This window comes from Thalassophryne amazonica, chromosome 12 (genome assembly GCF_902500255.1).
Source record: "Thalassophryne amazonica chromosome 12, fThaAma1.1, whole genome shotgun sequence".
Lineage (NCBI taxonomy): Eukaryota > Metazoa > Chordata > Actinopteri > Batrachoidiformes > Batrachoididae > Thalassophryne > Thalassophryne amazonica.
Window position 1 is genome coordinate 46,287,473 of NC_047114.1, and position 25,724 is coordinate 46,313,196.

The window sequence follows — 25,724 nt, forward strand, 5'->3', positions numbered from 1 at the left end:
AACAAGATCAACTTCCAAAAAAGGATAAATACAGTAGGATCAGACCTAATGAAAAGAATAATCAACAACAATAGTAAACCATGGAAAAGGGAAGTCAACAGGATTAAAGAAAAACTGCAGATAACGGATCAAACAAGCAAAGGAGATATAAAAAGGAAAATAGGCGAACAGCTAAAGAAGAATATCAAAGAACAAGGAGAGATCAAATCAAAGGTAAAACATTACATTGAAAACGTAAAAACGTTGGAAGTAGGAAAAAGGAAACCCTACCTGGACAAACTAAACAGGATGGAAGCACATAGCATCATGATGGCAAGAACAAGAATGCTGGCAGTAAAATATGCAACTATAGGAATAAATACGCTCGTATGCCAATGTATCCTGTAGGTTCTGCAATGCTGAGGAGGAAACTCAAAAACATATACTAGAGGAATGCCAGCAAGTCAATAGGCAAGAATGCCCGAAAGTAACAACGGAGGATATCTTTGAAGAAGATACAACCAAATTAAGAGAAACTGCAAAAGCTCTTACACGGATCGAGGAAAAGCTAAAACACTAATGTGCTGCTCCCCCCTCAGAACGGTAGGGGAGCCCCCAGCAGACCTGGGATCGCACACGAGAAGAAGAAGAAGAAGCGGCACAACGTTGTAGGTCATATCCGGTTCCTTTAAGGTTTTGTGACTCACAGTGACGTTGGTATTTCATATTTTAGTGACGGTCTTTAAACACAGAAATAGAAAAAAAATGTTTTCTTTGTCAACGGCCGTGCAGACACAGGTAATAATAATAATAATAATAACTGAACATTAATGTCGCCCAAATTGTTTTGGTTTTGAGCCGACTAACTACCAGCCAAGCTAACGTAGCTTAAATGTTCCTGCTCTCGAACCTTGGTTTTGGTTTAGTAGCTTAAAATAGATTTATTTACCTGTACGTTGTGCTTGTGTGGATATCTGGATAATTGTTGCCACTTCAGCTGAAATATGAAAGCCTGTGTAGTTTCACAAAGTCGCCTTTAATAGTCTGTATGGAGCATGTTGAGTACAATGACTACAGATAGTCTTTGTAACATCAAGCTGATGCAGCTGCCTCTAATTTTGCATATGTAACATTTAGGCTCTTGCCGTACGTAGCACACTGGTGTCACGTACTGAAATGATCCCTGTCGGCTGCACTAACCTCTGAGCCAAAACCTATAATACATTTTGACAAATGATGTTAGTTATTTGTCATAGAAAGGGCAGCCAACAAACATACATTTCAGATCAACATACTAATTCACTGGAATTTTAAACTCATCCTTTGCTTGGAAAACAAACTCCTTTTCTCACTGAGTTACAGGTCTTTCTTGGTCCAGAAGTTTGGAGCTGAGCTAAAATGGACCTGTAGGACTACCTTAACCCACATGACCACAAATTAATTCCTAAAAATAGAGATTAGGGACGAATTCATGAACATTCCCAGTGCAAAAAGTTTCACAAATAAAATTCTTACAATTGTGGGTGTTTCACCTGAATAATTAAAGAGTAGATCCCAATAAAGATTAAAGAGTGGATCCTAGTAAAGATACTTTATTCATAAAGCAAATTCACTCTTAAGCGCTCTTAAGGTAACAAACTGTTAGGTTTAGGGAGGAGGACTTTCAAGAGTTTTAGAAGTTTCTTCAGGAGAAAAGAAAATGGCCAAAGGACAAAGATGAACAATAGATGTGTTCCATACGTTGGATGACAGAATTATTAAAATACTACAAATTAGACTGAGCAGGGATCATTTTTGTAACTAATCCTGTGAGAGATGCACTTACCTCGCCGACACAGTGCAAAAATGCCATAGTATTAGAAATGAAAGCAATCACTATGTTAAGATGGCATCTGGGAAACCCATCAGTGCAGTAGTGATGCTTTTTATAAATTTTTTTATAAATTGACCTTTATTTACCCAGGTTAGTCCCATTGAGATCACAATCTCTTTTGCAAGGGGGACCTGGGCAAATGCGGCTACAAGCAGAGGAATCACACAAACAATGAAGGCATCAGAAGGCTGATGTATATCTTGCACTACACACTACGATGTAAATGTCCATATGTTTGTAATGCCATTTTTGACTATTCATTATATGACTTCTGTGTGACCTCATTATGAAGTAATTCATACCAATCAATCACAAGTATGGTGCTGATCAACATATACTTTAGGTTATCCATCTAGGTTTCTTGGTTGTTAAAATATGCAAAAAGGTCATTTTGGACCATGTTTTCCTTGACTTTGACCTTTGCAAATTTCTCCATGTGGGTCTAATAAATATAACTTACCTTGACCAAACTACTGCAGAATTCAGTCACCTCTAGAGCCAAGGTAATATTCTCACTAAGTTTGACAGAAATCTGACTGTTTTTGATTCATTTTCTCCACCTGTACGCACACACACTGGTGTAAATAATACATTTCTTGCCACTTTGATGATTACAGTGTAATAACAACACTTTCAGAACCCCATATTTTGTTGCAGTTCATTTCTTTTCCACTGGACATTCACACATTGTGCTGAATGAGATATGGCATTTATGAATATAGCATGCAGAGTAACTGATGGAACCAATGTCTGAATTGTTGCACTGTTAGAAGATTAAGGTATTTATGTGAATAGAACGCACTGCTGTAGCATAAATGTTTTTCTCGTTAGTATCAATTACATTAAGTACAAAATTAACATGCAATTAAAATGCAAAAATTTATTTATACACACACACACACACATATATATATATATATATTTTTTTTTTTTATTTCAGGTGCAGGTGGTCTAGTATCTTGTAATTACTGCTTTCAAAAAATGTCAAGGTTACACACCACAGTAATTACCACTTTTGCAGCATACTGTAACCTGAAAAAATTCTGCAGATGTTTTTATTTTTGTAGTCTGTGCATGATGATCCTGTCTGCAGATTTGAAATACATACACGTCTTTTTCTTTTTTGCAAATACGGTATTATTGATTGTTCGAAACAACAGTGGCGAGAAGATAAATTTTGCAGCGCATAATTGTTGTTGAAAGTAAGGGCTGTTTTCTCAGGTTTAGAAAATGCAGTCAAATTCTGTTAATTTCAAGCTTGACACTCTTCAAAATATTGTTGGTTAATTTTTTTAATGTGTGTGTGTGTACACTCAACAAAAATATAAACGCAACACTTTTGGTTTTGCTCCCATTTTGTATGAGATGAACTCAAAGATCTAAAACTTTTTCCACATGCACAATATCACCATTTCCCTCAAATATTGTTCACAAACCAGTCTAAATCTGTGATAGTGAGCACTTCTCCTTTGCTGAGATAATCCATCCCACCTCACAGGTGTGCCATATCAAGATGCTGATTAGACACCATGATTAGTGCACAGGTGTGCCTTAGACTGCCCACAATAAAAGGCCACTCTGAAAGGTGCAGTTTTATCACACAGCACAATGCCACAGATGTCGCAAGATTTGAGGGAGCGTGCAGTTGGCATGCTGACAGCAGGAATGTCAACCAGAGCTGTTGCTCGTGTATTGAATGTTCATTTCTCTACCATAAGCTGTCTCCAAAGGCGTTTCAGAGAATTTGGCAGTACATCCAACCAGCCTCACAACCGCAGACCACGTGTAACCACACCAGCCCAGGACCTCCACATCCAGCATGTTCACCTCCAAGATCGTCTGAGACCAGCCACTCGGACAGCTGCTGGAACAATCGGTTTGCATAACCAAAGAATTTCTGCACAAACTGTTAGAAACCGTCTCAGGGAAGCTCATCTGCATGCTCGTCGTCCTCATCGGGGTCTCGACCTGACTCCAGTTCGTCGTCGTAACCGACTTGAGTGGGCAAATGCTCACATTCGCTGGCGTTTGGCACATTGGAGAGGTGTTCTCTTCACGGATGAATCCCGGTTCACACTGTCCAGGGCAGATGGCAGACAGCGTGTGTGGCGTCGTGTGGGTGAGCGGTTTTCTGATGTCAATGTTGTGGATCGAGTGGCCCATGGTGGCGGTGGGGTTATGGTATGGGCAGGCGTCTGTTATGGACGAAGAACACAGGTGCATTTTATTGATGGCATTTTGAATGCACAGAGATACCGTGACGAGATCCTGAGGCCCATTGTTGTGCCATACATCCAAGAACATCACCTCATATTGCAGCACGATAATGCACGGCCCCATGTTGCAAGGATCTGTACACAATTCTTGGAAGCTGAAAATGTCCCAGTTCTTTCATGGCCGGCATACTCACCGGACATGTCACCCATTGAGCATGTTTGGGATGCTCTGGACCGGCGTATACGACAGCGTGTACCAGTTCCTGCCAATATCCAGCAACTTCGTACAGCCATTGAAGAGGAGTGGACCAGCATTCCACAGGCCACAATTGACAACCTGATCAACTCTATGCGAAGGAGATGTGTTGCACTGCATGAGGCAAATGGTGGTCACACCAGATACTGACTGGTATCCCCCCCCCCAATAAAACAAAACTGCACCTTTCAGAGTGGCCTTTTATTGTGGACAGTCTAAGGCACACCTGTGCACTAATCATGGTGTCTAATCAGCATCTTGGTATGGCACACCTGTGAGGTGGGATGGATTATCTCAGCAAAGGAGAAGTGCTCACTATCACAGATTTAGACTGGTTTGTGAACAATATTTGAGGGAAATGGTGATATTGTGTATGTGGAAAAAGTTTTAGATCTTTGAGTTCATCTCATACAAAATGGGAGCAAAACCAAAAGTGTTGCATTTATATTTTTGTTGTGTATGTATGTGTGTGTGTGTATATATATATATATATATATATATATATATATATATATATATATATAAAAACTGCAGTTTGTCAGTTCAGATCTTTTGACACTTTTGAGATGTATTTAATCCATGGCATCTTATTCTCTGCGTGTTTATATGTGGTCACAGGTAACTGTACCCATTAGTCATCTTATCAATGTCCTCCACTCTGTGAAGAGCTCTGTGGCAAGCAGCAGTAATGTCACTTTCACATCAAGGCAACACAAGGATCACGCCTCAGACTCTGCACAGGCCTGCACAGAGGTACATATTGATTGGTGTTTGCTATATGTAAACAAAGACACTGAGATGATGAAGTACTTAAGGTCTTGTCACATCTCTCAGAGCCTTCTGCACTGACCCCACAGAGAAGTGAACTGACTTCATTAAATAGATTTTTTTAAAAATAACTAAACTCATGCAAGATGTCTCATTAGTATGTAGCTATTCGCATTTAAATAAACACTTGATGAATTATTTACTAAAACACCCATCTTGACAGCTAAAGGTATTTGGATTAGAAAGCAAGCCCTAGAAACATATAAGATGTAACATATTTAACTAATTTAATGAAAAATTATTCATTTTACATCCATTCATTTCTTATACCTGCTTATTCCAATTATGGGCCACGGGGAGCTGGCGTTTATCCGAGCAGTTTTTGGATGAGAGGCTGGGTACATCCTGTACAGTCTGTTGCAGGACCAATAAATATAGGCAGACAAACACATTCTCACTCACACCTACAGTCAATTTGAAGTTTCCATTACATACCATTAGTTGTTATTCTCCCATGCCTTGCTACTCACGTTTCATATAAACTGGTTTCCAGAATAGCTGTGGTGTGAATATAATGCTCATCTGTATGTGTGTGCAGCCCACACTCAATCTGAGGGAGTTTGGATTATCAGACCTTGGTGCAGAGCAGCTTGATAAACTGGTAAACTGTATGTTGCCATGCCTTAGCCCTCAGGAGATGCAGCTTCCTTTCACTTTGGATTGTCACACATCTTGGAGGACTTCACATATATCCTCACAGTCCTTTTTCTACAACAAGCATGGTAAGACAAAGGTGCTGTGCTTCACTTTGTTGCACTTTAACCTGGGAATTTCCAGCAGGTGGCCACTTTACTTGATTTATCTTGATTCCTCTTTCTTTTGATCGCTCACCATTTGTGCTGTAGCATAAGCTGGAGCTGGGTCTGTAAATGTTTGGATATTGACAATGGGTGTTTTGCTTTGTTTATCTATTTATTGCGTAGAGGAGTTGAAAGCATGTAATGAATACTAGCAACTACTTTACCAGCTGAACTTGGTAAAGATGGTTAGAGTATAGGTCTCACAACCTTTGACATTTACTCTAGGTCAAATTCGTATGAAGGCATCTCTGCAGTGCATGGGACGTAGTGAGTGATCACGCTGAGCAGAGTCACTTTTGATCAAGTCAAGTCAAGGGACGTATTGTTTGTGTCTCAGGTTATGACATCTGAATCTCTAGGGCTGGCAAAGACTGACACTACCACTGCTACCGCAGCTGTGTGTATGTGAAACAGTTTGCTGTGGGGGAGGAGGGGTGTTCTGAGCTGAGGTGACTCACTGCTGCTCATGTAAGTTTGTGAGACGCCTGTTCTGTCACTGATATTTGCAAAGCCACTGTTTATTTATTTCAGTGGACGCACTGGGGGAAGGCGGATGGCTCCGTCACGACCTGTATCAAACATTTGAGAAAGCACCACATTTAATAACGCAAGTATTTTTTTTTTAACCGGAGCAAAAAGACAACATCAGTCAGAATGAGATGATTTACCCAGACTGACTTCAAATATGAGTAAATTAAGGATGTTTATGTTTTTTTTTTTTGTTGTTGTTTGGGTTTTTTTTGGGTGGTTTCGTGTTGAGTTCTGTAAATAAGGAAACGCGCCAGTGACCTTCCTGAAAGCGCTTCATGTATTCATAGCGGGGTGCCATCTAGTGTTCAAGAGATGAAACATCAGCCTCTGAACCAACAGTAAATGACTGTTATTTTTTAATTGTTTCTCCAAAACACCAAATCTAGGCTCATATCTTAGACGTACCTTCTGGCAAATTGTACCTGTAGTTTTGAGATCTGCACAATCAGTGTTTTCAAAATTATATTATATCTTTTTGTTTTTTGTTGTTTTTATTTATTTATTTTGATCAATTTACCTTTGCTAAGGGACCCATTCAGAAACACATTATGATTTTTACACTTAGTTTTATATCACGATATATACCATTACCGTGAATAGATTCAATTTATACCATGATATGAATTTTAGGTCATACTGCCCACCCCTGCTACTACTGTTTGAATTTATGGGATCAAATTTGTAGGAACATAATTTGAAGCAAGAAAGATAAACAAGATAAATGAGTCCATGGGCCGGCAGCCAGTTTTGACCACCTAATTGGTACCACTTACGGTGGCAAAGCAACACTTGCAATCAAGTCATGGTGTACACTAAAATTTATGATGGCCATCCTAATGTGGGAGCTACAGCCAGGTAGGGGTGAGTGAAGGGTTACACAGAGGCTAAAATTTAAGCATCCTCCAATCATATTGAAAAGTATAAGACATTATTTGACTGATCATCATAGGATTAACAAATGGAATAATTTTGACTGTGTGAATGCTTGGTCTCCAAAGTAAAACCCCTGTCCTTCCTGTTAGATTGCGGTTGGCTTCCTGATAGAAAAAAATTGCAAAACAGCAAACTCACATAATAATCACCAACTCTGCCGCAGTCCACTTGCAAGCATACTACATGGACATCCTGTAGTGCGCCACCTACCATCTGGAGCGCCGCAGTCATGTGGATGATCGGGAACAAAATTTCGGACTGTTCAAAATGTTGATGCCGATAGAAGTCATTGGGACCCCGACCGGGTCAATGGCAAGAGACATCTGCACATTGACGGCATTACATTTGTACCAAACACTAATGCAGATCTGTACCCGACCTATTATCCTAAAGTTCATTGAGGCAGTGCGGCAAGCAGGAAGCAAAATACTCCATCCCATGAATAAGTGTCATCAGTGGCAAGATACCTGCCACATCCAGCTCTGCCCTGTTTTGTGGCCTCGGATGCAGTTTGATTTGCAATTTGTATCTGGAGCCCACGTGGAAGCTGAGGGGAAGTAGTGTGCCTTGATAGAGAGAGTGGCATCAACTCAGAACATGGCACCATTTTGGTTCCAACTGTACTGAACTACTGAATGAACCTTTTAATGTTTTCAACATTTTTTAAAATTATTTAACCAAATACAGCAACACATCCAGGTATAGGTGCTATCAGAATAAATATAAAAACTAGTTAAGCTATCAAATTTACATAAATTTACAATTTATGATGATTATTTAATGAATTTAAAGCCCAATTTATGCTTCTGCAGCTCTGTAACTCCGTGTCATGCAATGATGTGTGTGACAGTTTTGAAGTTCTCTGTCTCTGGATTATGCTTTATTCTGGACTAATTTGACCCTCAACAAGCTTTTCTTTCTACAATCTGATTTAACAGGTGCACGTTAGGCTGCAGCTACAGGTCTGAGCATGGTGTGAAAAAAATAAACAGTCTGGCTTTTAATCACGGAAATGACTCCGGTCCCACATGCGAGGGGTTTAATGGAAATACATTGCGATCGGATGGGACATTTTATCCGATGTGAGCAAAAATCTATTGTACAAAATACGATGTTTATTACATGGAAAACAATACAAAAACTTTGGGACTTTTTTGTCCGGTGACTGCGAATATCTGGTTTATACAATGAGGTTTAGGTGAGTTTTACTGTACATGGGACTGAACAATAAATTTACCTGTCAAAGATGTGACGATGTTGTCGGCTTCTATCCGTCATGGCTGGCTTTATTTTCCCAAATTTTTCTTCTGTTCGGATCTGAAGGGAATGTGTACATCTTGAAGCCCTTGCTTTGTCTATTTGTGCATTCAAATGCACAGCAGCCCGGCATTTTCAGTGAATAAATAAATAAAATAGCTGGATTTAGATGCAGACAAATTAACAGTGAACGCTATTTTGAACCCAAGATGGCACCACGAGTCACGTGACCGATTTTTTTTTTTTTTTTTTTTTTTTTTTTTTTTCCACTCGTCATGTTGCCACTCTCTCTATCAAGGCACACTAAGGGGAACATGTGGCCATTGGCAAAAAGGTCAAACAAGGGTGACGTCCATTGCATTCTATGACTTGATATGTTGTCCTATAATTCAATAACTAAGCATAACAGAGGGTGCAAACTATTCCTTTTTAAAACCCTATTTGTTCAAATAACCATTTGCATTATATTTTACAAAAAATGGGGGCAACTTTAACTTTTGACTCCTGTACAACTTGCAGTTTACGTTGTCACCATTTTTGCAGTTTAGTCATAGATTGTCCAAACCAAAATCTTTCTGGAATCTTTATGATCAGACAAATAATGTGATATACTTTTGAATATGATTGGAGGATGTTTACATTTTGACCCCAGAGTAACCCTTTATTGACCCCTACCTGAGATGGTCAGCATACATTTTTTGTTTGCACCATGGTGTACTGAGGCTGGATTGTAATTGGTGTTTTGCCACCTTAAGTGAGACCAAAAACTTGCTTGGCCCATGGACTAAAATCTGAAAATCACTAGGTTTATGTCAAAACATCAGTATGTGGGCATCGTGTGCCCTAATTAGTTCTTTGGGAGAGTTGTGTTCAGGTATACAGTACCTTCATTATGAAAAACAAAACCAATTTAGTTGCAAAACTGTTATTTCCTTATAATTTTTTTTATACCTTTTAATTGTGTGTCTACCTGTTTAAATAAACATCTTTCTTTTCTTCTCAGGTTTCTCTAGTGGTCACATGTCTATGTTGCCCTCTATTTTTTGTCGACAGCACTGTTCAACTCTTCAGTCTGTCGCTGCAGAACTGCAACACTGGCCAGGTAAAAAATAAGCTTTGTGTAATTTGAATAGAGCTTAGACCAGAGGTCTCAAGCGTGTTCCAGAAAGGGCTGAGAGGGTGCAGGTATTCTTTGCAACCACCCACTCCACCAGGTGATTAACATCACTTTAAGCAGGTTGAATCAGTGGCTGCAAAGAAAACCTGCACCCTCTTGGCCCTTTGTGGAATGAGTTTGAGACCTCTGGCCTAGACTGATAACTGTACTATGAGTTTTCATTTTATTACATGCACATTTTCTTTTGTCAGAATTTGTGTTAAATGAAAAAAGTTAAACCTGTAAGGCATATGTTTTAACACTGTTTCCTTATGTTGCTATGTTAAAGTATGGATCCAGAGTAGAGGCTTTAAAACTTTAAGGAGCAAAACCAGGCGTCTGCAGTCAAGTGTTGACCACTCTGTGGAATCAGAAGGTCTTGCACCATCTTTTATGAAGGTAGAACTGCACACTTGGTCATATCTACAGTCATGTGAAAATGTATGTATGTATGTATTTTACACATTTGAATTGTCCTCATAATAATAATAATAATAATATAATATAATAAAATTCAGACTTCTTTATATTATTTTTTCTCCCTATGAACTCATAGTGAAAGTAATTTCTACAGCCTGACATACATAAAAAACACCAAAACATTTGAGCACCTTGAAGTATAACAATTAAATTGTCACTTTACAGTTAGTTTTCATTTGACGAGTCATGGGATGGATGAACCTTTCCACATCACTGAGTATGTTTTGGACTTTACTTATATCAATCATTGAGAAATACAAACTTTAAAAATAATCTATAAATCTGTCTGGAGTAGGCATGTCTGAAAAAACTGAGTGAACGTTTAAGAAGGAGAGTAGCGAGGGAAGCCACCAAGACACCCACAATAGTAACACTGACCGAGATAGAGAGTCTGTGACTGAGATAACTTCAGTCTTTTACATCAGAAGCCACAGCTTCATGATGGAGTAGAACAAAGAAGGATTTTCATCTGACAAAACTGAGCACATGGAGATTTGAGTCTCCCATGTGTCTTCTGACAACTATCTGAAACTTTGTGTTGTGCTTTGAGGAAAATCTTCTGTTCCAGTCCACCATGTGTAACTGCTGATACAGCAGTCACAGGGGTGCACAGAATTCATATTTATTAGCAGAATATAGTTTTCAACTGCTTACCACTAGGTGCAAATGGAGAAGGAGCTGCAGTACTTCAGCTGCAACTTTGATTTGCTGGATTATGGTGACTTTCTTTTATGAATGCCCCTGAAAAATTTGACACTGCATATTACGAGGTCTGTCCATAAAGTATCGTACCTTTTTATTATTTTTTTTAAACTATATGGATTTGATTCATGTGTTTTCACGTCAGACAAGCTTGAACCCTCGTTCGCATGCGTGAGTTTTTCCACGCCTGTCGGTGACGTCATTCGCCTGTGAGCACGCCTTGTGGAAGGAGTGGTCCCGCCCCGTCGTCGGATTTTCATTGTCTGGAAATGGCGGAATGATTTGGGGTTTTTTTCCATCAGAATTTTTTCAGAAGCTGTTAGAGACTGGCACCTGGAAACCATTCGAAAAATTTATCTGGCTTTCGGTGAAAATTTTACGGGCTTCGCAGAGAATAAGGACTATTACTACAGCTTTAAGGATGGCCCACAATGGCGCTCGGCGCGCCGCGCTCTGAGTCGCGACGACAGGCACGAACCACCGGATTATTTCTAAACTGATGGCTGTGTGGAGCTGGGACCGTCATGTGCACTTTCTCTGGTTATCACAAGAGCTGGGCATCAACCATTTTCCAGCAGATTTCACTTTTAACAAGAGATTTTGTCGTGGAAAGCCACGTGGAGGCTTTGTGTGTCACGACCGATTCGCTGTTCGAGCGAGACAAAGAATGCCTCCGTTTCGGCGTGTTAGAGGACAAGTTCGGACATGCCCAGCTCTCCACAATTTCTCTTATAACTCACTCGACTAGTAAGCATTGAAAGCTGAGATAGGCATGTCGCGGCGCGCTGAGCGCCATTGTGGGCCGTCCTTAAAGCTGTAGTAATAGTCCTTATTCTCTGTGAAGCCCGTAAAATTTTCACCGAAAGGCAGATAAATTTTTCGAATGGTTTCCAGGTGCCAGTCTCTAACAGTTTCTGATTTCCAGACAATGAAAATCCGACGACGGGGCGAGACCACTCCTTCCACAAGGCGTGCTCACAGGCGAATGACGTCACCGACAGGCGTGGAAAAACTCACGCATGCGCACAAGGGTTCAAGCTTGTCTGACGTGAAAACATATGAATCAAATCCATATAGTTTAAAAAAATAAAAATAAAAAGGTACGATACTTTATGGACAGACCTCGTATATTTGCATTTTATAACTGGTTGTGGAAATCGTATACATCGCTGTATTCTGTATACTGCTGCTAAATGGCAATCTCTGTATGTTCACGGGCGCTTATGTATGTGTATTTTTCATCATGTTTCTATTAATAGATTAGCAACGGAGCAATTTGTACCATCTAAATATTTATGTATTTGACTCTAGCATTACAAGACTGCATTTGCCTTATTCAACTCACAATGTGACTTTTTCATCAAATTGAAAGCCTCGGTTTAGCTGAGGCATCGCTAAAACATTTCAGATTGTTTTTCCCAGTTGCATGTTTATTAAATGTTAAGTCAGTTATAATGTCTACTTTATTTCCATGCACAGAGAATATTCCTAATCACCCCTTTGTTTCATTGAAGGGTTTCTTATCACGAGACAAGGGATTTGAAGAAGAGAGTCTTGACACTTTGGTGAAGAACAAGAACATTGCTGAAGGAGAGAAGGATGCTTTCAAAAAGGGCTTTGCTGAGGGTTTCTTAAAAGCTCAAATCCTAACACAACGCACACAAGGTAAGCGTAACACCCATTATTATGCAATAATTGTTGACTAATTTTAAAATTTAAAAATGTTTTGCGTTTAAGTATTATCTACATACCCATAGATGATATTGGTTGTAGCATTATTGTATATTACAATAGTAAGTCCCTTCAGCTTCTCCCTTGTTTTCACTTGGGGTTGCCACAGCAGATCCAAGGTGGATTTGCATGTTGAATATGTTATTTGAAGGAAGTAACGTTGTCAGTGCTGGAGGCTAATATGGTTATGTTGTTGCGGTGTAGTTACGGTATGCTCCATTACCTTGAAATAGTAAACACATTGACATGGATAACCTGTTGCTGTGGCATTATATTCCAGTTGCCCTTCCTCTTTCATCACAGAATCTGCCCAAAGATGGTGAAATCAGTACTTAATGTGGATCCTACCCTTTAAAAGGATGGCCAGATTAGCAATACACAAAAACCAGCAAACGAGTGAATTGTACATATTGTCTAATATAGTCTAATAGAAGGAATACTTGTAGGTCAAACAAAGTAGGTTTTTTTGTATGCTTTCAGTTTATTTATTTCATGACAATAGACAGGGTTGAATTTAGGGTTTGGAAATTTAGATTCTTTGGAACAAAAAAATTAAGGATCACTTTGAGAAGTGATGGTGTTCCCATTCAATCTGTGAATTTCGATGTTCAAAGGTGATGTACACGATTTTGTAAAATGAGTCCACAATTTAGAAAAAAAAATCACTGTACGAGGTCTGTTAGAAAAGTATCCGACCTTTTTATTTTTTGCAAAAACCTGATGGATTTGAATCACGTGTGCTTGCATGAGCCAACCTTGAACCTTCGTGCGCATGCGTGAATTTTTTCACGCCTGTCGAAATGGAAATGGCGGAACGACTGGAGCAGCGCGACTGCATCAAATTTTGCCAGAAACTGGGCGACAGCCAGGTGGAAACCATTCGGATCATTTCAAATGGCTTTCAGTGACGATCCTATGGGCATCACACAGAATAAGGAGTGGTACAACAAGTTTAAAGACGTCCGCACAGCGGTGGAGAGCGAGCCGCGCGCCGGGCAACCATCAACATGCTGAAATGACCAGATCATTTCCAAAGTGAACTCTGTGGTGATGCGGGACCGTCGTGTGACTATCCGAGAAATTGTGGAAGAGGTGGACATCAGCACTTTTTCAGCACATTCCACTGTGACAGAAGATTTTGCCATGAAAAGAGTTGCAGTGAAATTCATCGGCACGAAGCTAATGGCGCAGCAAAAGCACCTTCGTGTTGAAGTCTCACAGGACATGTTGTGACATGCCCACCTCTTCCACCATTCGGAAGATTCAGACGGCATTCGGTGGCTTTTCAGTCGTGTGACTATCCGAGAAATTGTGGACGAGAGAAAACGACGAGAGACTACACCCATCCTCACACAAAGGCTGCTTACAAGAAAATGACGCAGTCGACAGGCGTGAAAAAATTCACACATGCGCATGAAGGTTCAAGGTTGGCTCATGCAAACACGTGATTCAAATCCATCAGGTTTTTGAAAAAAATAAAAAGGTCAGATACTTTTCTAACAGACCTCGTATGAATTAATAAAACAGGCACAGGCTTTACTTAAATGAGTGCACCATTTTGTGAAAGAAGAGCATGATTTTAATAAATTGGGCACACGTTTTCTTGATGCACCCCCCCCCCCCAAAAAAAAACAAAAAACAAAACAAAACATTTTGCCATGACCTCTCAGGGGACTCCTTAGATTACGTGAGGAAGCAGATGTGAATATCATCGCTTACATGTTGGCAACCATACACAGTGGAGCCAAGAACATTCAAAGCAGAACAGATGACACTGATGTATTTGTGTTGATCCCTCTTTTGTTCTGGACGAGGAACCAAAGCAGGTGGTCCCACCGATGTGTGCACAGATCTCTACAGCTTCTGATTGCTGTTTCTCCAGGACTCAGGGGCTGTAAGCTCTGTCCCAGTGCCAAGTCCTGGAACTCAGAGATGCAGACACACTGCTCCAGCTATGGCTTCAGGCATGTTTCGTTTAAAGCATCAAGATCGTTAGCTCCGGTTTTGTTTAGTTCCTCTTTCGTCCTTTTTGCGCTCTTGATCCAGAGGCTATTCGGTAATAAAGCTCTTTAGTCCACCTTTTCCTCAACAAATTCTGACTTTTTTTTTACTTTTTTCCCTTTGTTCAGGAATCGCAGTGTGACTGGGCCATTAACACCGTGTGTGCCTTATAAATAAAGTCACGATTACATTCATTTTTCCTTTTCTTGTATGACGTGGTAAATGCGAGTTATAATCCGGTGTGACTTATACTCTGGAAAAATGGTACTTTGTTGATTAGCTGGACATATTTTCAGAGATCCATTTCAATAGGATGCTGTGGATATGTAAAATCCACATCCTTTGTATATTCATTGCTGCTACTGCTGTTGTTTGTGTGCATTTTTTGGTGGTGGTGGTGAGGGGGGGGGGGGGGGGTAATAGAGGGGCAGCATTAAGTTGAACCCGGCATATGTGTGGTGAAAGAATCACTATTTGAAGATGTGTCCAAAGCAGTGCTATATTTTTACCGGCCAAAATATGACCATCAGGTATTGCAAAGACTTTGTGTCCATCTGTCTGTGCTCAGCATAAGTCCGTTATTATTACTGCCAGGGGCTTCAAATTCACAGGGTCGTGGGTAATTTAGCATTGTGTTCTGTATTTAATGTTGTTTTAAAAATCTTGGGGGGTTAGTTAAAGTTGAACATGTCGGAAAAATATTTAAAATTTCAGTGTATATGACTAGCCATTTGTTCCAACATTTTACACTACGTAGCCCAAACAGTGACCGTTACAAAGTAGTAAGTTATTGTTTTCTGATGTCCTTTGTATGTTCAGACTCGCTGCGGAGGACTCGTCTAACCCTGTTGGTGCTGCTTCTTGTGGGGCTTTATGGTCTCTCCAAGTTGCCATTCTTATCGGGTAAATTCCTCTTTTCCCAAGTAATGCTGATTTTTAAGCCGCTAAAGCAAATTATGGTTTTTGTTTTATTAAATTACTTGAAACATTAAGGTTAGAGTTTTTCACGATATGATTTTGTGCTTTGCAGACACCAATAAAGAATTCTAACAGTGTATTTTTGAAGTAAATATTCTGTAACTTGGAGTAACATTTTGTGATTGTCCTTATTTGAATGAGTTTATTAACCATGCCATACAGTTTGATTTTGAAATTTGTTCATTCTGGACAGTACGGTTCCGAACCACATCAGGCCTATCCTCGGCAATGGACCCTGTCCAGATGAAAAATGTGACCTTTGAGCATGTCAAAGGTGTAGAAGAAGCTAAGAATGAGCTGCAGGAAGTCGTAGAGTTTCTGAAGAACCCACAGAAGTTCACGGCTTTGGGAGGAAAATTGCCAAAAGGTAGACCTGTTTCTCACAGTGATTGACAATGAACAAGAAAGTTGAGATGGGGTTTTTCATAAGACTTAGTCTTCTTTATGTTGTCCTTTTTACCTCTAGGTGTTCTGCTGGTTGGACCTCCAGGGACAGGTAAGACTCTCTTAGCGAGAGCTGTGGCAGGCGAAGCTGATGTACCGTTCTACTACGCCTCTGGATCAGAGTTTGACGAGATGTTTGTTGGCGTGGGTGCGAGTCGTATAAGGAACCTTTTTAGTGAGTTGTGCTGCCCCGCCACCCAAGTAAAATAAAATAATGTTAAGCCATGTAGAAAGCATTTTCCACTTGTAGCTTTCATAATAACTGCTTTATAAAAATTTTAGGGGTTATGTTTGATGGAATAACATGTTGGCATTGTCTTTCTGCAATGATTTTATAGAGGAGGCAAAAGCCAATGCTCCTTGTGTCATCTTCATTGATGAACTCGACAGCGTGGGTGGAAAAAGGATAGAGTCTCCCATGCACCCTTATTCCAGACAAACTATCAACCAACTACTTGCTGAGATGGACGGGTACATGAAACTATCTCAACCATTGTGGACATTTGGGTTACCAATGAAATTGTAATAAGTAAGATGCTGAGGCTGGATTTTACCTCCCAAGGACATGTGCACATTTGTGACAACTGGTGTAGCTTGGGCACATCTAATGAATATTTGCACGTTCATTTGATTGTGTATTGAGAAATTTTGGGGGAAAACAAATGTCTCAGTTAGTGATTTAGCAAGGGGAAAATATGTTTTCTTTATTTTTGTCTAGTTTTAAATGCATTTTGTTTGGAGTTGTGGACCAAAAAAAATGTGACTGATTAAGAGAGTTTAAAAAAGTTCCTCCTTCACACATAGTGCGAAGTTTGGACGGCGATTGGACGAAAACGGCGAAACAGTTCGAAATTTGCGCACAAACCATCGTGCTGACAGGCAGGCGTGCACGAACCAGGCGTGAGAGTTCATGCACGCGCCGGTGTCCGTCGAGCAGGAACAGTGCCAGGTGCACCACATGGCGCTGCTTATGTGGAAGAAATAAAAACCAGCTGGTACGCATGGAACCACATCGCACTGCTTATGTGGAATAAATAAACAGCCGGTACCTGTGGGATCACATTGCGCCACTTAAGTGGAGGGAAAAAAAACAAAAAACACGCAAACTCACGCCTTTCAAACCTCCGATTCCCATCCAGAGATTTTACCACTGAGCTACGGAGCTGCCTCATATCAGGAAGGACATGGCAGTATTACAAAAAAAAGTTAAAATCCCACATCATATAAATCACCGCATTGATCAAGAGAGCAGTAGAAATATGATCCGTCTGTTCCTCTGGTGATTACCCATGGTCACAGACATACAGTCATGAAATGACATGAATGAGAAGCAGTGTGCTCTGATCATGTCCACATCTACTGGTCAGGTGTGTCCAGTCGGCTGCGTGCGTGTTATGCCCGACACGCGTGTCTTGTGGACGGCACGCCACAGCACAGACACCGTGTCATGTGGAACAGAGCTCACGTGGGTAACGTGACGGTCCGCTGCTTTTTTTTTCTTTTTTTTTACGCTTTTTATTGATTTTTGATCTATAAACAGACAACAAACAATAATAATAATAACAACAACAATAATAATAATCATCGAACATCCTGCTGCGTTTTCTGATCTGACGGTCCGTTTCAACCTGGGAGGCTGTCAGTGTCCATGCACGCGCTCGCTTGCTGCAGCTTGTCGCCATCACGGCAATATTTTTTTATTTATGTCCATGTAAATACAGCAATCAGACACGCGTGCCTTGCAGTGGACAGTTGCTAGTCCATGACTGTCCAAACACAGTACGTGTTGTCCAGCTGGAATGTCCAGAATGACAGATCACCATAGCTGCTTCTGTCAGAAGCCACGCTTCCTGTGAGTGGAGCGTGCACACACGTGTCAGTGTGTGTTTGCAAAGCCACACTTTTGGGGAACTTTGACAGATTTCACAGCAGTACGACAGTGATTGTCTGCAGTCTCTTGACGTGCCAAGAGTGTGAATGGCCACACATTTTCTAAGTGCCATGTGAGCAGTGTTAGATGTTCGTGCGTGTCACCTGGAATTTGGCCGGCACCTGCTGCGAGAGGGTGCGATGGGTTAGCACAGCACACACTCTTTCAGCCACTTGTGTGCGCAAATAGTTGTAGCAACAGGTGTATGAGGTGTTAGCGACATGGATGACATTACACGGTTTGCACACGATTCCTGCGTCATGCGCACTAAGTGTGCACTTCGTCCAAACTTCGCACTATGTGTGAAGGGGCTTTGATGCATGGCTGTCATGAAAGACTTATGGATACCAAGGCACGCATATGGTCAGTCTCACTGTTGCTCTTCTTGTCCTGAAGTAAAACCAGTCCTTACACTATGTTGAACTTAAGGCGTATTAGATCTAAATTAAAATGTGAAAAAAGATTTGCTGGAGAGAGATTATAATGTACTTTGTGATCTGATTTTTAGGTTTAAACCAAATGAAGGTGTCATCATCATTGGAGCAACCAACTTCCCAGAGGCTTTGGATAAGTATGTCTGACTTGCCTTTTGCTATCAGTAGTATAAAATGTTGAGGTGAGAGTGCATATTCTCTTTCTAGTTCTCGCACCATATTATAATTTAGCACAAAGGCCTTTTATAAACAAGAACTGATTCAGTCTAGGGTCACGACTCCCCTGTCCTTTCTGGCAAATTGCAACTTAAATGTCACATTTTGTTTTTAACCAAGTCCTTCTTTGCGCCAGTCAGCAATGAAGCAATTAATGGTGAAGCAAAAGACTAAAATTGCCCTTTGTGTATTTTAATTTTTAATGTTGTTGTTTTTATCACAAGCAAGCCATACATTTTCTGTTTACCAGATTTACCCAAATTAATGATATTCAGTGAAAGGGAATTTGGGAATGTTTGTATTGATCCCTTGACGACTGGACAGAGCCTGCGTGACGTCATCTATTGTTTTCTACAGAGACCCAAAACAGCCGAAATGACCCTGTTGTCTGGGTGTCGCCATGTTGAGAACCCCGTCCGCACTGATTCATGATGAACTCATTAATGCATGAAGTGGTATAGTGTGACTGAATGCTTCAGCATAGGGCTGTGGTCCACGTTTTAAAAGCACACTAATGGTCTCCTTTGCTTTACCTATGCAACATCTATTTCATTTACATAGATCATCAATTAGGTGTATCAGTCTCACTGTTTCAGAAGCACAGTACAGACACAGTGATCACTCACTTCAAAGCATATTTCACTCTTTGCTTCAACTAAACGCTAAGTTTGTTTCTGATAGATGGCATATGTGAAAAATCATTTTTACTAGCGATTCAGGTCACACTTTCCTCCATAAATAAATGGGTTTTTCCTCATTCTTCTCTTTTTTTCAGTAGGAATACTAATAAGAGTTAATTTATTTTTAACAACTAAAACATTGCTTAATCAATATTTGAAAAGTTACTGGCCCTGATGGCCTGTGGATACAAAATGTTTGTCAGTTCCTGCAATATTGTAATTGCTTTAGATTGATCATAAGACAAAGCACTCTACTTGTCAGTATCATCATAATGGAATTAAGAGGTGATATAATCATTTGACTTTGAAGCAATAATGTCTATTCCACAAGGGCACACTTAGTTCTGCAGTGCACTGTACTTATTGTCAACCACAGTGGTAGATGAAATTTGTATGTGTGCTTGAATGTGAATCACTTTCATAACCATGTTGTAATCAAGACTGAAGTATCCTGCACAGTGATGTGTCGCACTGACAAACTAACCCATATCTCACTGCTGAAGTATTATTCTGCTGTCTTCTACAGTGCCTTGGTCCGTCCAGGACGTTTTGACACTCAAGTGACTGTCCCCAAACCAGATGTGAAAGGACGCACAGAGATCCTCAACTGGTACCTGAGCAAGATTAAAATTGATCCAGGTGTGACATTAGGGCTTATTTAGTTGCCATTTTGATAACCTGGATACTTTTGTAGAACTCTCTGGATGATGTTTATCTCCACAGAAATTGAGGCCAGTGTTATTGCCCGGGGTACTGTGGGTTTCTCTGGTGCTGACTTGGAAAATTTGGTAAACCAGGCAGCCCTGAAGGCAGCTGTTGATGGTAAATACATGGTTAGCATGAAGGAGCTGGAGTATGCTAAGGACAAAATCCTAATGGGTGAGTAATGAGGAACAATTAGTGGTTGTATTAAGAACATGACTTCTTTGTGTGCTGTTAGTATAACGTGTTTTCTTTCTCACAACTTATAGGAATTTATTCAGTTAGACAAGAATCACTGTCGTCAAAGCCATGTTAGGAATGCAGTAATAGTGTTTATTGTTTTTGCATTTTTGCAAGTTGTTCTTGGTTAAATAATTTTATTGTTTCTTTCTTTCTTTCTTTCTTTAAGGCCCCGAGAGACGGAGTGCAGAAATAGACCAGAAGAATAAAGTTATCACAGCGTACCATGAATCAGGCCATGCAATTGTGGCTTACTACACCAAAGACGCCATGCCTATCAACAAGGCTACTATTATGCCCAGAGGCCCCAGTCTGGGACATGTAAGGAAAGAAATAGAGTGGTTAAACAGTCTAAATTTTGCAAAGTCCCATTCATTAATTTTTTTTTTTATGTTGCTTGTTTTTTGTTAAGTCAAGCATTGTTAACAAAATGTCATTTATATTTCTAATAACTCATTACCTATCTGTCTGTTCATCCTGTAATTTGTCAGTGATGCAAAACTCTATTCATATTCTGTAAGGACATGAAATGTGTTCCTTATTTTCATGCCAACAATTCAGGTATTTTAATTGGCTATATTTTAACATCTGTTCTTCATCTCAAATTTTCTGTCCTCCCTCTCTGCTCCTTGCCTTTTCTCTGTCAGGTGTCCATGCTGCCAGAAAATGATCGTTGGAGTGAGACTCGCGCTCAGCTACTGGCCCAGATGGATGTCACTATGGGAGGCCGCGTAGCAGAAGAGCTTATATTTGGCAGCGAGTTCATCACAACTGGTAAGGCTTCTACTTTTAATCAGTAAGTTTGGCATATTATGTTGATAGACTATACTGTTAAATGCATGTCCTCTGGCTTTCTACAGGAGCATCGAGTGACTTTGACAGTGCCACAAAAATTGCAAAAATGATGGTGACCAGATTTGGAATGTGTGAAAATGTAGGTTTACCTGTAAAGGAAATTGAGATTTATTGTATTTGCCTTTATATGTATATATGTAGCAGACCTGAAAGCTACTCGGCATTTTTCATATGCTGTCCACATTTGACACTCTTACTACACTGTGATACAGTTACACCTCAAACTATGCAAATCTTGTTGAATTAGAACAACAGAAACAAGCAGAGCTGCTGCAGACAGCTTTGTTTAGTTCATTTTAGTTTCCCTGTTGCAGGCAGCAGTAAGTGAAGTGGGTAAAACTGCTCCTGATAAGGTGATGTCAAGAATATACATGAAAAATTTTAATGCTAAACCAGTGGCGAATACACAGTAAAGACGTTCATGAAATGATTATTCCTGTTAACAGGCTGATGGAGCAAAGCTAACATTGAAGTTTTCCTAAATATAGGCTTGCACATTATTAGTTTCCTTTTTCTTTTTTTTTTTCTTTCTTTTTTTTGAGACATTGCACTTCCAAAATGGGTTTTAATCACGTGACAAAAGAGAATGCGAGTCATTTGTTATATAGCCTGCAAAAAATAAAATAAAAGTAAAAAAAATTGAGGGGGTGTATAGAATTGCCCTGTCCGCCCATCAGTCAGTCCGTGAATCTTATATGTAAGTCCAACACCTGTTACACCATTTGGTAGATTGGACTCGAACTCCACACAGTGGCAGCACACTCTATGGTGATGTGCATGATGGAAAATCATTCTGGTCTGACATCTTAAAGGGGAGATAATTGTAATTTTGTTTACTTGATGCATCACATGATACTCACCATGTACACCCAACTCCTCATTTTGTGATCTTGTTCACAGATCTTTAGTTGGATTCTGATGTTTAAAACATACATAGTGAAATGTTGAGATGAACACAGCTTTTCAGGGTTTAGAAACTAAAACTGTCTAAAAAATAAAGAAGCTGAATAACACCTTCTCCTCTTTTTAAACCTCCTGTGTGTGTAAATTCTGATACAAGATTTAATAAAAATTTGACATTCTGTAGTCATTTAGCAGTAAACCATATTTTGATGCAGTGTTTGTTGCAAAGATGTTTTCTAACAGAATTTTGTAAAATAGTAAATATGTTAAAATGATGTTCAGTGCACCATGACAGCCTAATTCAAGTCCCTCCCTCAACCTGCCTGTCGGCTGTTGCGTTGCATAAATGTCTATACGTAATTTCGAGGAAGTTTATTTTTTTTATTTATTGAAATGTTGTAACGTCTGAGTGATGTAGTCAGTATTTTTACTTCACATATTGACACATTTGTTCCTGTCTATCACTCAGCTGGGTGTGATGACCTACACTGACATGACAGAACAGAGTCCAGAGACTCAGGCTGCTGTGGAGAATGAAATCAGGGCATTACTGAAGGTCTGTAGAGGCTTTAGTACCTTTCCTTACAACCTTTAGGTCCTGTCATCTTTAATGTTTTGAAAATGAACAAACTGTGTTAAGGTCATAAGCACTGCAATATTTCTGCATAAATGTAATGATCAAATTTGTTTTTTGTTGTGGTGGTGATGGTTTGTTAGTGAAATACTAAAAAGCTACTTAAATCTTCCAGAATTTCTTGTTTTATTTTTAAAAACTTGAAGTAGCCAACCTTTTCTCGACCCGATTGCTCTCTGTGTATGTAAGTTTCAGGGCTCTACATTTAGCCTGTGCTGTCAGGTTTATGATTATTTGGACACTGAAGCAAAAATATCACATGAACCATTTAGTTATCTAAGATCCCTTAACCACTCAGCTTTTGCAGTAACTCCTCTAAACATCCTTCCTCCTGCTTTGTCCAGGAATCTTACAAGCGTGCTAGAGTCCTCCTGAAGTCTCATGCCAAAGAGCACAAGAACCTGGCAGAAGCACTACTCATGTACGAGACCCTGGATGCCAAAGAAATCCAGCTGGTCCTTGAGGGCAAGACCCTGGAGACCAGATGAGACCAAGCAAGGATGTCGACAATCAAGGATGAATGCCACGTGAGCTGTGGAAAATCTTGTGAAGTTACAGAAAGATGGATGGACTAAGATTATAATTGCTGTACTTTCCAAAGTGCTCATCAAATCAAAATTAATTTTGTGTTGTATTGGAGTCTTGTAGAATTTTCTTTTCAACAGCTGACAACTAGAGTAAAGAGAATAGACACTAGTCTTTATGTGTGACTTTGACATTTTCATCGTATGTGATGGATGCTTCATATAAATATGTTACTCAGGTTACGTCATCATCTGGAGAGTCTGTAATACATGAATGTAAATCTGAAATTGTTTTTCAAGCAACATCTGGATATGTTTGTTTATTTTTGTGGTCATACACAAATAAGTTGTAACACTGAAGTTTTCAATTCAGCCAGATGTATGCAAGCTTCATTGGGAAATAGTGAGCAGCTTGTGCTAATTACCCAAAGAATGCCATAGTTTCCATTAGTTTTCCAGTGTTTGTGCTCATCTCTCTTACTGCCCAGTTTGGCCAAAGGTGCAGCAGGTGGTCCATACGATGTCAAGTCATGAAGACGTTCATGTCTGGTGAATCGAAGAAATATACATTCTTCTCTTTCTTGTTTTTAAAGATAGCCTTTTGAGGGATAAATTGTTAGTGTAAATGTTGCCTTTGAAATTTAAATTCTACAAGGTTGAACTAAATCTGAGCACTTTTGATAAGTACAAGTAAAAAAAAATAAAAATGCTCATTGTGTATATAATCTACGCTGTATTTACAACTGCTGCTTAGCCTCAAAAAGCTGGTGTTTTGTCACCATGTGATAAAACAGTTTATTTAAATGGCCCAAGTTTCTTATGAAATACACTTTTGTCATTGCAACTGAATAAAAAAACAAAAATCTATAAATCTTTGTTTAAATTTCCATTTATGTTAGCGAGTGTCCTATCATCATTATTTTGTGCAGATTTGACCATCGACCATCGACATCCAAAGTAACTGGTGATTTTAAAGTGCTTCAGGGTGGGATGGTGTTTTAGTGGTTAGCAGTGTTGCCTTATAGCGAGAATGTCCTGGAATCTCTTCTCGCCTGGTTTTTGTCTGGAGTTTGTATGTTCTCCATATGTTTGTGTGGGTTCCCTCCGGGTGCTCCAGTTTCCTCCCCCTTACATGCAGGTGAGGTGAACTGGAAAATTAAATGGACTGTAGGTGTGAATGTGTTTGTCTGTGGCCCTGTGATGGAGTGGTGTAATATTTTGGGCGCATCCCACCTCTCATCCAATGAGTAAGATAGGCTCCATTCACAACAACCCTTCCCCCTGCAATCATTAATTGGAATAAGCAGGTGCTGAAAATGAATGAACATGTACTTCATTCATTTAAGTAAGTGAGTATAGAAAATGAGTGATAAAATACTTTAGTGCATATTTATCATTGTAAACTGGCAGGGATACAGCTATGTTTAACTGTTTAGTCTTTTTTTAAACAGACATGGGGAAGGGAGTGTAGGTCGTACATTATTTTGTTCCTTTTAGTGCTTTTTCCTCTTCATTGTCAAAACCTTCTGTTGAGGTTGAAACCAGCATCAGTTTTGCTTGAATCTGTTGTACTGTTTCATAAATATGTAGTTTAGTTTGATTTATATGTTTTTTGCTTTTTACCCACACTTGACTGTATATATGATTGAAATTTTAAGATTACATACAGATGTATTATAGTGCTTTTATGATATCAAATGGGTCTCAGCAACTGCAGTGGCAACTTTTGTGTTCCCTTATGAAATAAACAACCTAAAATTAAAAGAGCTGACTTTATCCACTTTTATTGTAAATTTTTTGTACTTCTAGATTGTAACAGTTTAGAGCTAGGACAGCAAAAATAAGAAGAGCCTGTGGTGGTTCATCCCACAATGTTGCCAATAAATGCTGTAATCTTTGAACTCACCAAACAAAAAAGAACTGAAGATAAACTGGTACTTTTTGGTGAAAATTAAGCACCTTTACATTAAATCCCAGAGATGTGTCTGCCACCTGCTGAATGGTTAGTGGATGCTGGATGGATTATGGCAAACTAGCGTGCGGATCCACAGGCTCTAGATTGGGTAGCTTTTATGAAATAGGTAGCTGACATTTTTCAAGCATGGTAATAAATTATGCAAAGTTTCTATAATTAGTTGGAATGGCGTGCAAGTACAGAATGTTTTTAGAACCTTCGACCTCAACAATTTATAGAAGAAGAACTCAACTCTTATTTCCTGTTTATTTACTGTCTTAATGTATTTATAAATTGTTTAGGTTCTTATCATATGCACACTATTATCATCAGTATTATAGTTTTATTTTATTGTTATAGTTTGCCATTTCATTTTAAATGGACCACAATGGAAATAAGTATTTTCACTTTCTTGTGCCATTCATGTATTATTAACATATTTACAATTATATTATGTACTTACATTGAACTTAGTAAGCATACACGC

At 39.5% G+C, this 25,724-nt stretch overlaps 1 protein-coding gene across 2 annotated transcripts; it reads left to right on the forward strand.

Annotated features, from left to right (window-relative positions):
* The first annotated feature begins 648 nt into the window (after positions 1-648).
* On the forward strand, positions 649-25,052 carry LOC117521860 (ATP-dependent zinc metalloprotease YME1L1-like). Of its 2 annotated transcripts, none has more exons than XM_034183210.1 (18): positions 649-777; positions 4,943-5,077; positions 5,691-5,874; positions 9,677-9,775; positions 10,113-10,228; positions 12,526-12,676; positions 15,563-15,646; positions 15,915-16,088; positions 16,188-16,340; positions 16,504-16,636; positions 18,604-18,666; positions 19,952-20,064; positions 20,149-20,304; positions 20,537-20,688; positions 21,015-21,141; positions 21,228-21,301; positions 22,595-22,681; positions 23,104-25,052. In XM_034183210.1, exons 1-18 carry the CDS (start codon positions 745-747, stop codon positions 23,245-23,247), a joined length of 2,178 nt encoding a protein of 725 aa, XP_034039101.1. In that variant the 5' UTR covers positions 649-744; the 3' UTR covers positions 23,248-25,052. The 2 variants fall into 2 exon arrangements, with proteins under 2 accessions (XP_034039101.1, XP_034039103.1); XM_034183212.1 differs by having other exon boundaries at positions 10,119-10,228; positions 23,104-23,247.
* Positions 25,053-25,724: the final 672 nt, after the last annotated feature.